We start from the raw sequence: 14,429 nt of genomic DNA, 5'->3' as shown, positions 1-14,429 counted from the left end.
GTTACTGTTTATTGTGGGGGTGTTAGGTTCCCAGGTGTTATAGGGGCCACAGTTGAGTTCTGTGAAAATAGATGAGGTTGGTCACATAGAGGTATTTTTTGAATTTCCAGGCAGATAGGACGATCCCTATGCAAAAGCCTTTGACTGTGTCGACCACAGCAAACTATGGCAAGTTCTTAAAGAAATGGGAGTGCCTGATCACCTCATCTGTCTCCTGAGAAATCTCTATGTGGGACAAGAAGCTACAGTTAGAACTGGATATGGGACAACTGATTGGTTCAAAATTGGGAAAGGTGTACGACAAGGCTGTATATTGTCTCCCTGCTTATTTAACTTATATGCAGAATTCATCATGCGAAAGGCTGGGCTGGATGAATCCCAAGCCGGAATTAAGATTGCCGGAAGAAATATCAACAACCTCAGATAAGCAGATGACACAACCCTGATGGCAGAAAGTGAGGAGGAATTAAAAAACCTTTTAATGAGGGTGAAAGAGGAGAGCGCAAAATATGGTCTGAAGCTCAACATCAAAAAAACGAAGATCATGGCCACTGGTCCCATCACCTCCTGGCAAATAGAAAGGGAAGAAATGGAGGCAGTGAGAGACTTTACTTTCTTGGGCTCCGTGATCACTGCACAGGGTGACAGCAGTCATGAAATTAAAAGACGCCTGCTTCTTGGGAGAAAGGCGATGGCAAACCTAGACAGCATCTTAAAAAGTAGAGACATCACCTTGCCAACAAAGGTCCGTATAGTTAAAGCCATGGTTTTCCCGTTAGTGATGTATGGAGGTGAGAGCTGGACCATAAAGAAGGCTGATCGCCGAAGAATTGATGCTTTTGAATTATGGTGCTGGAGGAGACTCTTGAGAGTCCCATGGACAGCCAGAAGATCAAACGCATCCATTCTTAAGGAAATCAGCTCTGAGTGCTCACTGGAAGGACAGATCCTGAAGCTGAGGCTCCAATACTTTGGCCACCTCATGAGAAGAGAAGACTCCCTGGAAAAGACCCTGATGTTGGGAAAGATGGAGGGCACAAGGAGAAGGGGACGACAGAGGACGAGATGGTTGGATGGTGTTCTCAAAGCCACAAACATGAGTCTGACCAACCTGTGGGAGGTGGTGGAAGACAGGAGTGCCTGGCATGCTCTGGTCCAGGGGGTCACGAAGAGTCAGACACGACTAAACGACTAAACAACAACAACAACAATGACGATCCCACAGGGAGGCTTACCAAGAGAGGCCACGATCCCATGAGTCTCCTCCATGACGTCCTTATGCAGAGCTCTCTGGTCAGGATCCAGCAACGCCCACTCCTCATCCGTGAAACGAACAGCGACATCTTCAAAGCACACTGGACCCTAAAAGAAAAAAGGAAATGTCCTCCTCTGAGACAGCAGAAATTTGATCTGCTACATAATGCTCTGTTGTTTCATTCCTGTAAATTGTGGTGTTGTTTCAACAGGATTGTTTTGCAGCACATTTTATGGATGCTTATTTTATGTATCCGTTTTTGTGCAAATAGGTGGAACTCCTCCTTGTGTTTCCCAAGTCATTCTGCCTACGCAAGCGTTCCAGTTTCCCCAATGTAAGGATCCACTTTCTCCTCTCCTCGTGTGATCTTTCTCCTCTCCTTGTCAGCTGTTTTGGGAAGGTTCCCTCCCAATGCCCTAGAGCCAAATTCAAGGGGTTCATGGGGGCATGGAGAGGGGGAGGAATGGGGGGCAGGCCCCATTTTCCAGCGGATGGGGCTGGTTAGGTGAATCCAGGCCGCTATTTGTTCTCATTTGTCCACTGCTTAGAAACCAATTTTTGCATTCAGTTATCAATCTAGAAATAAAATAAGCCTGTTTTTGATGGCCATCTGTCTTGGATGATCTAGCAGAGATTCCTGCATTGCAGGGGGTCTCCTGGCTCTGAGAGACAAGCAGGGAGGGTGGCTTCTGGCAGAAGGAGAGGGAGCCCCTGGTGGCTCCTCCTTCTCCTGACTCAGCCTCTCGACCTTCTTCTCCCACTCGCCTCCTTCCTCTTCTGCCTCTGATTCTGCACTGCATTCTGCCACAGAGTCTCCCAGCTCACTAAGCCCTGTTTCCCCTTCAGCTTCTGACACCTCCTCTTCCCAGGCTTCCCCCTCTGACCGCTCATTCTTCCTCCACCTCCACTCCTTCGGCTCTGAGCCATCTTCCCTTCCTGGTTCCCCGGCTGCTTCCTCCCACCATTCCTCTGTGCCCAACCAGTCCATGACATTGCTCCATCCCTCAGCCTCTGTCCCCACAAGGCAGCTTCCCCTGACCTGATCTGGTTCCACAGCCACTTCTTCCCTTCTGCCCGCATGAAAAGATAGATCAGGAGGTCTTGCCGGCATCCTTTTGCCACCTGCAAGAGAAAAAAGGTAAGCAGGACGCCAGGAGTGCCTGCACCTCTCACAGGTGAAACAGGGCATCTCTAACTACAGATGGGCATTTGAGAAAGCCTTACCTGCTGGGAGTATTTGGACGTTTGTGCCCATTTCATATGTTAGTTGTGCAGAAATTCATCTCCCCTCCTCTGGACCCTTGTTCCCAACTGTCTCCCCCCAAAACAAGATGAAAAGAACCCTCAGATGAGTTGGGAAACCAACAGAACGAGACCAAACAGAGAAAAACCACCTTCCTCCTTACCCAGTGGACTCTCTCTGGTGTCCAACAGAGGCCTCTCTGCCTCACAGGAATCCAGGTCCATTTCTGCAAAGAGATCCTTTCCCTGAAAAAGAAACAAGGAAGAAGAAGAAGAGTTTGGATTTGATATCCCGCCTTTCACTCCCTTTAAGGAGTCTCAAAGCGGCTAACATTCTCCTTTCCCTTCCTCCCCCACAACAAACACTCTGTGAGGTGAGTGGGGCTGAGAGACTTCAAAGAAGTGTGACTAGCCCTTTTTGAAGGATTCAAAACAGACTAGCCCTTTTTGAAGGATTCAAAACAGAGAATGGGGGAAAATATAAGAAAGAGAATGACAAAGATTTGAAGGGTGTTAGATCTCATTCCATGGATGCCTTGCAGAAAAAGCATGGGCCATCAGCAGACCATTATGGGATGTTTTCTGTCCTGTTTAGAGCCCCTTGGGAGTATCCAGAGGAAAGTCTCTCTCACCTGCTTTCTCTCCTCTGCCTGACTCAGGAGAAAACCTTCGGCCAGGGACACCGCCTGGGAACTGGTCTCTGCTCCACAGTCCCTCACCCAGCTCTCCATCTCCAGTGGAAGGACAGCCAGAAACTGCTCCAAGATCACCAGGTCCAGCATCTCAGCTTTCGTGTGCCTTTCTGGCTTCAGCCACTGACGGTCAAAGTGGTAGAGTCGGCTGCAAACCTCTCGGGGTCCTTTGGCCTCCTGGCAGCAGAACTGCCTCAACTGCTGGCCCTGCACCTCTGAGCGGAGGGTGTCCTCCTCACCCAGGATCTTCTGCACAGAGTTTTCCCAGAACCCCCCACTGCTCCCAGTTTGGATGGCATGGCCTCTTCCTGCTCCAGGGCCAGCTGAGTCTCGCTCATCCATTTGTGCTTTCAGGAAGCCTCTGAGAGATCGGAAGGAACCCTTTGGTCTTCTGCCAAGTTCTGTCTGTCTAAATGAAAAGCACTAGCAAATCCTACAAAACAAATACATTGTTCTGTTACAAAGGTTGTCTAATATCAGGAGAAGAAAAACGTTCCTTCTGGAAGCATGGATGAGTCTTGCTGAGAACCAGGGCTGGACTGCACCACATCCCAGACCATTGGCTATCTTTTTGGGGGGAAAGAGGAGTAAGAGGAGAAGAAATATGTCTCTAGCCTTCTAGCAATGCAAAATGTGGAGGCAACGGAAGGGATTTCTGGGAGATGAATCAGCCTGGTTTCTCCTGCCTTCCAGTCAATGCGTGAAGTCTGAACTGACTGATAAGGGAGTCATTTGTATCTTGTGAAAAATGGATGCTTGGCTCTAGTGGGGGTCCTCACCCGGGGGTCCTCAGGAGTTGTTCTCCCCCCAGCCCCACTCTGTCTCCTTTTTTGCACTTGAACTCTCTGCCACTCTCCAGGCAGACCCCTTGGGGTGGGGTCACTTTTTCTTTGCTCTGAGGGCCAGGTATGTTTCTGGCCAACCCCCTGAGGGCCAAGTTCGCAGGGCCAAAAACACCTCCCTTGAAATCTAGGCTAAGGTCCCTGGAGCCTCAGTGAGTAGCAGTGCCCATTTCTGGCTCCGCTGCTTTGCCAGCAAGAATCCCTTTGGGGCAGAGAGGATGTGGTCCTGGGATGCCCTGCTCTGGGTGCGAGGGGATTGCTGCAGTGGCCTCCGTGGGGAGCTGCCCTGGGAGACACTGGGAAACTGGTCGCCAATGCAGCAGCCAGACTCTGGGCTGGGGTCCCTCTCCTTATTCCTGGCCTTTCTCTCCCACCTTTTTTAGGGGGGGGGGGCTAGTCCACCTCCTCGTCCAGCTTTGGAAAACCATTTGCACATTTTTCGTCCGTTGTGCAATGAGGCTGAGCGACGTCACACAGAGATAAAGTCCCAGGGACCCCTTTGTTTAAAGAAGGGAGATCTTTTCTGAAGGGGGGGGGGGGCAGAGGGCCAGATGAGTTTGGGATCCTCTGATCTGCAGGAAGGAGAGTGTTGCAGACCTAGCCCCTCCCTGGCAGGACCCTCTCCTCCTCCCTGACTTGGGGTCCCCCCCCTGCAGGAGCAGATCAGGCCCCCCAGGCCCCCTCCCCTGCTGCAGCCCTGGGACCCCCACCAGATCCCAGAGAGAGAGAGAGGAGACTCACCAGATCCCAGGAGGGGAGAGCGAGGCAGCCCTTGCAGGAGAGACACCCAAGCAAGGAAAGGACTGGGGAGGGGGGGGCCTTGGCTGTGGAGGACCTGTCCCCCCCCCCCGCTTCCTGTCCTCTCTAGGAAGGCAGCTCGGTTCCCTTTAACCCTTGCCAAGCCGAGTCCCTCCAGCTCAGCCCTCTCTCAGATTCTTATTATTTCTTATGGATTTTGGGGGGCACCTGCCCCCCTGGCTCCGCCCATGCCCAGATATCCTTTTGGGGGTGAGGCTCTTGGCTGGACTCTGAGCATCTCCCTTCCTTGGCCAGAAACCAGAGGAAGAGCTTGCAGGGAAAAGGGCTTTGCAGGAGGCCAGGAAGCTCCTCCTGGAATTCCGGAGTGGAGAGAGAGGAGGGGATCCCAGGGTCATCTAGTCCAACCCCCAGCAATGCAGGAATCTCAGCTCAAGCATCCAGGGCAGATGGCCGTCCGATCTCTGCTGAGAAACCTCCCAGGAAGGAGAGTCCCCCACCTCCCCAGGGAGACCTTTCCCCTGCCCAGCTGCTCTTAGGTGTCCCTCAAGGCAGCGGGTCCTGAGTTCGAGCCCTGCTGAAATAATGGCACTGGCTGCCAAGGAGGAACCAAGCAAAGTTCAAAAGAAATAAATCCTATTCTCATCATAAATGAGTAATACTTTCTTGTGCATGCTTTTTCTGTCTAATAATTCTTATGCATGCTTTTTATGCTAATATACAAAAGTGTATCATTTCCCTTTCCCGAAAGCAAAGAGAGGACCCAAATAATTACAGCCCAGTCAGTCTGACATCAATACCAGGGAAGATTCTGGAGCAGATCATTAAGCAAACATTCTGTGAGCACCTAGAAAGGAATGCTGTGATCACCAATCCAGAGGGGAAGGGTTGCGGAGAAGTCCAGTTGTACCAGGAATGATCTGACTATAGCACTTCTTTTGTCACACTTTTTCTTAGTGTCAGATTACCCACATCCACAGAGGTGAACACTAGGTCTAAGGTATGTCTGCAACTATGAGTTGGGCCAAACTTAGGGACAGCCCCATGGAGCCCATGCTTTCCACGAAGTCCCGAGTGGCCCCTTGTAAGGTCGTGATGGCATGGATGTTAACCCCCCGGACAACTAAAATTGGTGTCTCCATGAGAACATCCACCACAACCTGAAGCAGCTCGGGCAGGGAATCCTTGGTGCAGCGGGGGGGGGGGTTGGTATCCCCAAAGGAATCCTGTACTGCCCCCATTGCCCAATATGCAGAACATGCACTCAGAAAACTGGGTCTTCCCTATAGGACGGCTGGTGTCAGCTAATGACTTCCTAAAAATCACTGCAACCCCCCCTCCCCGCCCACATGACCTGGGTTGCTGTGCGTAAGAGAAACCTGGTGGGCAAGCTGCGGCAAGGACAGGCCCATCTGCTTCATCCAACCAAGTCTCTGTTACACATGCCAGGTCAAGTCTTCCATCCATGATCAAGTCATGGATGACAGCCGTCTTATGAATCATTGACCTGGCATTGCACAGCAGCACCTTCAGGTCATGAGGGTCTCCCTTGCTGATTCCAGTATCCTTCCGGTCAGGACCAGACCCGGAGGCAGGGATAGTCCTCAAAGAACGAATAAACCTGCCTCCTCGGTAATGACATGGTCTGGTCTTAGCATAACTCCTCCACTCGTGTTAGCAGCTCCTCTCCCACTTTCCTGGTTCAAAGCAACCATGGAGGAGGGAAGGAAGGGGACCATGGATCCTCTGCTAGCGACGGCAGCGGATTTTCTCCTCCCGGGCTCCCTTTGAAGCAGCAAAGTGGGAGGGGAGCAGCTTACACTCGTGTAAGCAGCTCCTCTCCCACTTTGCTGCTTCAAAGTGGAGGGAATCTGTTGCGAGCCTTCCCTCCTCCGTGGCTTGCTTTGAAGCAGGGTGCAGGGGGGAAAGAAGGCAGGAAATAGATGCCGGGCAGGAAGACACAACCACACTTTGACCACTGGAAAGTCCACTTCAGCCTCCCCAGATTTCCACTGAGACTGCCAGGCTAATCTCGATGGCCATAAGAGCTGGAAACTTGCATGGGCTGTTTATTTAAAGAGGAAAATATGCACACACATGAAAGAAATCGCCCCAGGTTCCTGGACACAACCCACACTTGATATTCACACAGGTTACATGGATGGCATTGGCAACTGGAGGAGCAGCATGGTTAAAGAGCAAGTCCTGGTTTCAAGCTGAAGATCAGCTCTTTTGTGCTGGCCTCAAACAACCCTTTGGCTGCAACGGGAATCCCTCCCTCCCTTAATTCAGGATGCTACAGTCTACAGATGCTGTGGCTGCCTGCCCTTTCCCCTGAGCTGTAAAAGCACCTTCAATAGGGTGATGGGAGGTGACACAGTCGTCTTCCAGATGTGCAAAGAACCACCCTCGCCACACTAAACGGGACAGCAAGCCTCACACTCAGATCTGAAGCATAAATGGGAACCTAGGAAGCTGCCTTATAAGGAGTTGGACCCACCACTCCATCTCGCTTAGTAATGGCAACACTGACTGGCAGCAGTTTGCCAGAGTATCAGGCCTGGAGAAGCCGGGGATTGAGCGTGTGGTGTTCTGCATGCAAAGCTGCTGAGGTTACAGCTGGTCCCTTTAAAAACAAACTAAGATTGTAGTCCTCATGGTTCTGAAGAAAGGGCTAATTTAAACAGGAACACAGTACCACGTCAGGACCCTCCCGGAGCCCACTGAGCTCAGTTTTGTCTTCACTGATGGGCAGAGGCTCACCAGGGTTTCAGGAGACCCACCCTCAGCCCTGTCCGGAGAAGCTTTCAAGGACTGAACTTGGGATCTTCTCCATGCTCTCCCCATTGAGCTATGATGGCTCCCTCCCCTGCTCCTCTGCAGGAGGCCTATCTCGGCTTGTCATTATAATGTATATATGTCAAGGGCTTTGAGATGCATATAAAGTCAGGCTCAGCATTATTAACTGGACGTAGATAAGCCATGGTTCCCCTTCCTTTCCTCCTCTGAGGCTCCCTTTAAGGCAGCAACGCGGATAGGAGCCACCCGCTTTGCTGCCTTAAATAGTTTAGTACAACATTTGATTCAGAATATTTTTTTTCCGTGTTTTCCTCCTCTAAAAACTAGGTGTGCCCTATGGAGTGAAAAATACGGTAATTCCCAGCACCAGCTAAACGTTTATCCCACCCCCAACAAAGGGAAAAAACCAACACCCAGCATTGAAAGCGCCCCAGATTAAAAACTATTTTTAAAGATTTGCCCCAGCCCGTGAGCTTCTTCCAGTGAGTCTGGGCTCCCCAGGATTGACAGCAGGGCAAGGTCCCTCCGGCCCCCCAGGGGTCTCTGCTGATGAGCAGGGGGAGTCTGGTCCTCGCCCCCCCCCCCAGGCCAGGAGGGAAAAGGCCTTGCAGGGAGCAGGTCTTCCTTCCAGCACTCAGGGCAGCAGCAGCCCTGGAGATTTGGAAGGATTTGGGGTGATGCCTCATCGGTCTGCGTCTCCTGTGTTCTGTGCTTTAAATGTCTCTGAGATCTCTTGAGGAAGGGAGGGAGGTGCTCAGAGTCCAACCAGGAGCCTCACCCCCAAAAGGGATATCTGGCCAGTGGCGGAGCCAGGGGGGGGGCAGCTGCCCCCCCCACCATATCCATTAAAAATAATAAGAACATGAGGTTCTGCCAAGCGAGAGAGGGCTGAGCTGGGTGGACTCGGCATTGCAAGGGTTAAAGGGAAGTGAGCTGCCTTCCTAGAGAGGACAGGAAGCAAGGGGGGGAGCAGGTCCTCCAGAGCCAGTCCCCCCCCCTCCCCAGTCCTTTCCTGCTTGGGTGTCTCTCCTGCAAGGGCTGCCTCTCTGTCCCCCTCCTGGGATCTGGTGAGTCTCCTCTCTCTCTCTCTGGGATCTGGTGGGGGACCCCCAGGTGAGGACCCCCACCAGAGCCAAGCATCCATTTTTCACAAGATACAAATGACTCCCTTGTCAGTCAGTTCTGACTTCATGCATTGACTGGAAGGCAGGAGCAACCAGCCTGATTAAAGGTAAAGGTAAAGGTAAAGGTTTTTGGTCCTGTCAGTCTTGGGTTGACCAAAGAAATGACTGGCAATGGAGATGGAGGGGATGCCATGACTGGGCCAAACAAATTTCATCCCAGAGAAGAGCTAGACTTATTGAATCTCAGGTAGTAGTAGCAGTGATGATGATGATGATGAAGATGGTTTACAAACTTAATCTTTTCTGGAACAGGACTGCTCTTAAATCGATGTACCACTGTCATATTTTTTTATTTATATTCATATTTTTTTATTTATACCCTGCCCATTTGGCTGGGTTGCCCCAGCCACTCCAACACATATATAAACATGGCTTCCAACACATTTATAAACATGAAGCATAAATAATAATAATAATAATAATAATCTGATCCCATATAAAAAGAACATTAACTTTAAAGTGAACTTCTTCTAGTGGCCAAAATTGTGGAAACCTTTTGTGAAAAGTGTATTTCTGAGGTTTGATGGCTCATAACACCACTTTTGTGTGGAGTAAGTAAAGGTAAAGGTAAAGGTACCCCTGCCCGTATGGGCCAGTCGTGACCGACTCTGGCGTTGTGCGCCCATCTCGCTTAAGAGGCCGGGGGCCAGCGCTGTCTGCAGACACTTTCGGCTCACGTGGTCAGCGTGACAAGCTGCATCTGGCGAGCCAGCGCAGCACACGGAAACACCGTTTGCCTTCCCGCTGGTAAGCGGTCCCTATTTATCTACTTGCACCCGGGGGTGCTTTTGAACTGCTAGGTTGGCAGGCGCTGGGACTGAGCAACGGGAGTGCACCCCGCCGCGGGGATTCGAACCGCCGACCTGACGATTGGCAAGTTCTAGGCGCTGAGCTTTTACCCACAGCGCCACCAGGCTGATTAATCACCCACAAATCCCTTCTGTTGCCTCCACATTTTGCCTTGCAATATTCCTTATAGGAGAACTAGAGGCTGCTTTTTCCTTCTCCTCCTCCTCCTCTTTCTTCTTCCTCCTCTTTCTCCTCCTCCTCTTTCTTCTTCTCCTCTTTTTAAAAAATATATCTCATGGTTCGGGCTGTGGTGCCGTCCAGTCCTGATTCCTGGCAAGACTCATCCATGCTTGTTCAGGGATCCTGTTTCTTCTTCTGACCTACAAATTCTGTAACAGAACAATGTATTTGCTTTGTAGGATTTGCTAGAGCTTCTCATTAAGACGGACAGATCTTGGCAGTAGACCAAAGGGTTCCTTCCGATCTCTCAGAGGCTTCCTGAGAGCACAGATGGATGAGCGAGACTCAGCTGGCCCTGAAGCAGGAAGAGGCCATGCCAACCAAACTGGGAGCAGTGGGGGGTTCTGGGAAAACTCTGTGCAGAAGATCCTGGGTGAGGAGGACACCCTCCGCTCAGAGGGGCAGAGCCAGCAGTTGAGGCAGTTCTGCTGCCAGGAGGCCAAAGGACCCCGAGAGGTTTGCAGGCGACTCTACCACTTTTGCCACCAGTGGCTGAAGCCAGAAAGGCACACGAAAGCTGAGATGCTGGACCTGGTGATCTTGGAGCAGTTCCTGGCTGTCCTTCCACCAGAGATGGAGAGCTGGGTGAGGGACTGTGGAGCGGAGACCAGTTCCCAGGCGGTGGCCCTGGCCGAAGGTTTCCTCCTGAGTCAGGCAGAGGAGAGAAAGCAGGTGAGAGAGACTTTCCTCTGGATACTCCCAAGGGGCTCCAAACAGGATGGAGAACATCTCATATTGCTCTATTGATGGCCCATCCTTTTTCTGGGAAGACATCCATGGAATGAGATCTAACACCCTTTAAGTCTTTGTCATTCTCTTTCTAACATTTATCACCATCCACTCTCTGTTTTGAATCCTTGTTGCTCTTTCAGGGAATGGATCATTTTGCAGAAATGGACCTGGATTCCTGTGAGGCAGAGAGGCCTCCGTTGGACACCAGAGAGAGGCCACTGGGTAAGGAGGAAGGTGGTTTTCCTCCATTTGGTCTCGTTCTGTTGGTTTCCCAACTAATCTGTGGGTTGTTTTCATCTTGATTTTTATTTGGGGGGGGGCACAGTTGGGACCAAGGGTCCAAAGGAAGGGAGATTTATAGTATTTCTGCACAAACAAACATATGAAATGGGCACAAACCTTCAACTGCACTCAGCAGGTAAGGCTTTCTCAAAGGCCCATCTGTGGTTAGAGATGCCCTGTTTCACCTGTGAGAGAAGCAGGCACTCCTGGCATCCTGATTACCTTATTTCTCTTGCAGGTGGCAGAAGGATGCCGGCAAGACCTCCTGATCCGCCTTTTCATGGGGGCAGAAGGGAAGCAGCGGCTCTGGAACCAGATCAGGTCAGGAGAAGCTGCCTTGTGGGGACAGAGGCCGAGGGATGGAGCAATGTCATGGACTGGTTGGGCACAGAGGAATGGTGGGAGGAAGCAGCCGGGGAACCAGGAAGGGAAGATGGCTCAGAGCCGAAGGAGTGGAGGTGGAGGAAGGATGAGCGGTCAGAGGGGCAAGAGGGAGAAGCCTGGGAAGAGGAGGTGTCAGAAGCTGAAGGAGAAACAGGACTTAGTGAGCTGGGAGACTCTGTGGCAGAATGCAGTGCAGAATCGGAGGCAGAAGAGGAAGGAGGCGAGTGGGCGGAGGAAGGTTGAAAGGCTGAGGTGAGTCAGTAGGAGGAGGAGCCACCGGGGGCTCCCTCTCCTTCTGCCAGAATCCACCCTCCCTGCTTGTCTCTCAGAGCCAGGAGACGTCTGACAATGGAGGAGCAAAGGCAGGCTGCACACTGGCACACTGTTGGATTGCTTGCCAGAAACCCCAGAGAGGAGGGGACTTGGAATGTTGTGGGGAGCCGGGGGCCTTCACTCTCAGCAACTGATTTCATTGAGGAAGAGGCTCAGGGAATGAGCTGCTGTTCTCTTGAGACCCGAAACTCAGCCAAGTCTGTGAATATTGTGTTCTTGCTGATAAAGAGTTAACTCCAGCTGTGAACTGTGGGATTTCCTGCCCAGATAACTCTGTTACACCAGCCTTCTCAATATCACCAGTAGGATTCATCTGTAGTTGCAGTTTTCATAGAATCCTAGAGTTGAAAGGGACCCCAAGGGTCATCAAGTCCCACCCCCTGCATTGCAGGAGTCTCAGCTAGATCCTCCAAGACAGATGGCCATCCAAACTAGGCTTCTTTTATTTCTAGATTGATCACTGAATAGGCTTCTAAGCAGTGCACAAGTGAGAACAAATAGTGGCCATGAGCCCCTTGAGTTTGGCTCTAGGGCATTGGGAAGGAACCTCCCCAGAACAGCACACAAGGAGAGGAGAAAGTGGATCCTTCCATCGGGGAAACTGGAATGTTTGTGTAGGGTGGACTCCCTGGTCCTGAATGGCGTAACTGCCCCAAAAAGACCAGGTGCACAGCCTGGGAGTCATTTTGGACTCACAGCTGTCCATGGAGGCACAGGTCAATGCTGTGTCCAGGGCAGCTGTCTGCCAGCTCCATCTGGTCCATAGGATGATACCCTTCCTCGCCAGAGTGGTGCATGCTCTAGTTATGCAATGCACTCTACGTGGGGCTACCTTTGAAGGTGACCTGGAAACTACAACTAATCCAGAATGTGGCAGCTGGACTAGTGGTGACTAGAAGAGGCCACCAAGACCATATAACACCGGTTGTGAAAAACCTGCATTGGCTCCTTGTCCGTTTGGTGCTGACCTTGAAAGCCCTAAATGGCCTTGGCCCAGTAGACCTGAAGGAGCGTCTCCACCCCCATCATTCTGCCCAGACATGGAGATCCAGCTCCGAGGGCCTTCTGGCGGTTCCCTCACTGCCCAAAGCCAAGTTACTGGGAACTAGGAAGAGGGACTTGTCGGTAGTGGCACCCACCCTGTGAAACCCCCTCCCATAAGATGTCAAGGAAATAAACAACTATCTGACTTTTAGAAGACATCTGAAGGCAGCCCTGTTTAGGGAAGTTTTTATTATTTGATGTTTTATTCTGCTTTTATTGCTTTATTGAAAGCCACCAGAGTGGCTGGGGAAACCCAGCCAGATGGGTGGGGTATAAATAAATCATCATCATCGTCATCAAAATGTGCAGCAAAGCTATCCTATTGAAACAACACAGCAATTAATAGGCAGTTTTCTGTAGCAGATCATATTTCTGCTGTCTCAGAGGACGACATTTCCCTTTTTCTTTTAGGGTCCAGTGTGCTTTGAAGATGTCGCTGTTCATTTCACGGACGAGGAGTGGGCGTTGCTGGATCCTGACCAGAGAGCTCTGCATAAGGACGTCATGGAGGAGAATCGTGGGATCGTGGCCTCTCTTGGTAAGCCTCCGTGTGGGAACATCATATCTGCCTGGAAATTCAAAAAATGCCTCTAGGTGACAAACCTCATATATTTTCACAGAGCTCAACAGCGCCCCCTACTGTTGGAAAAACGCCCAGGAAGGCCACCACCTTCCCAAGACACTGGGGTGTCTCTCTGGTGGTCTCTCTCTGGCTGTAAATCTTCCTCAGTCCAGAGAGACCAGTGATAAGCGACCCCTCCCTCCTGAGAGGAGTACGCTCGTTTTCTGGCATCTCATTGCAGAAGCAAAAGACAACCAGTAGCTATAAACTACTTTATTTACAGTCCATATATACAGAGAACCCACCAGCATGTCCGCTCTCTCTCTCTCTCAGCAGCAGTACAGAACAACATCTCACACAGAAGTGAAAGTAACTTCTGTCGCAGTACTCAACAGTACCGAGACTCCCTGTCTCACGCTCTCAGACACTCACATGATATAAACAACCATAGTGCTACTTGCTGACCAGCTGGTGAGATAAAGATCCTAACACCTACAACACCTGGGAACCTAACACCCCCACAATAAACAGTAAATTACAGTTCTTTTCTGAGAACCATCTTCTTCCTGTTCTGCCTCTCTATACCACGGTTGGGCTGGTCTGAAATGCCCAGGCCATTTTAAATGTCAGCTTCAGAGTTGTTAGGAAAGATAAGTAGCTTCTGTCAGGTTTTCTCTTTTTGATTTTGCTGCTGTCAGTCTTGGGTTGACCAAGGAGATGCCTGACATTGGAGATGGAGGGGATGCCATGACTGGGCCAAACAAAATCCGTCCCAGAGAAGAGCCAGGATGATTGACTCTCAGGTAATACTAGCAGTCATAATAATAATAATAATTAATAATTTTTATTTATACCCTGCCCATCTGGCTGGGTTGCCCCAGCCACTCTGGGTGGCTTCCAACACATATATAAACATGAAACATTAATAATAACAATCTGATCCCATATAAAAAGTACATTAACTTTAAAATGAACAACTTACACTAGTGGCCAAAATTGTGGAAGCCTTTTGGGAAAAGTGTATATCTGAGGTTTGATGGCTCATAACACCACTTTTTGGGGGAATAATACTATAAATTCTATATCAATGGAAAAATTATTTAATGAAGAATGTAATGCAATAATAATAATTATAATAGAATCATAGAATCATAGAATCGGAAGAGACCACAAGGGCCATCGAGTCCAACCCCCTGCCAAGCAGGAAACACCATCAGAGCACTCCTGACATATGGTTGTCAAGCCTCTGCTTAAAGACCTCCAAAGAAGGAGACTCCACCACACTCCTTGGCA

At 50.5% G+C, this 14,429-nt stretch overlaps 2 protein-coding genes and 1 long non-coding RNA gene across 4 annotated transcripts in view; 2 read left to right on the top strand and 1 right to left on the bottom strand.

Moving 5' to 3' along the window:
- Positions 1-14,429, top strand: part of LOC309341299 — a 204,061-nt gene that overhangs the window by 78,691 nt on the left and 110,941 nt on the right. The window lies entirely within an intron of this gene.
- Positions 1-14,429, bottom strand: part of LOC309340922 (uncharacterized protein) — a 125,437-nt gene that overhangs the window by 41,663 nt on the left and 69,345 nt on the right. The window lies entirely within an intron of this gene.
- The window catches only part of LOC309341012 (uncharacterized protein), a 188,440-nt gene that overhangs the window by 165,840 nt on the left and 8,171 nt on the right, over positions 1-14,429 (top strand). Inside the window, exons 2-5 of the mRNA XM_081860394.1 lie at positions 9,979-10,471; positions 10,672-10,753; positions 11,052-11,134; positions 12,986-13,112. Coding sequence (XP_081716520.1) covers positions 10,070-10,471; positions 10,672-10,753; positions 11,052-11,134; positions 12,986-13,112 — 694 coding nt within the window. The 5' untranslated portion in view covers positions 9,979-10,069. The remainder of the gene's footprint in view (positions 1-9,978; positions 10,472-10,671; positions 10,754-11,051; positions 11,135-12,985; positions 13,113-14,429) is intronic.

The sequence above is a fragment of the Podarcis erhardii genome (genome assembly GCF_964252035.2).
Source record: "Podarcis erhardii genome assembly, chromosome: 4".
NCBI classification, from domain to species: domain Eukaryota; kingdom Metazoa; phylum Chordata; class Lepidosauria; order Squamata; family Lacertidae; genus Podarcis; species Podarcis erhardii.
Note: the sequence above shows the minus strand (reverse complement) of the source record. Positions and strands in the feature narration are given on the sequence as shown.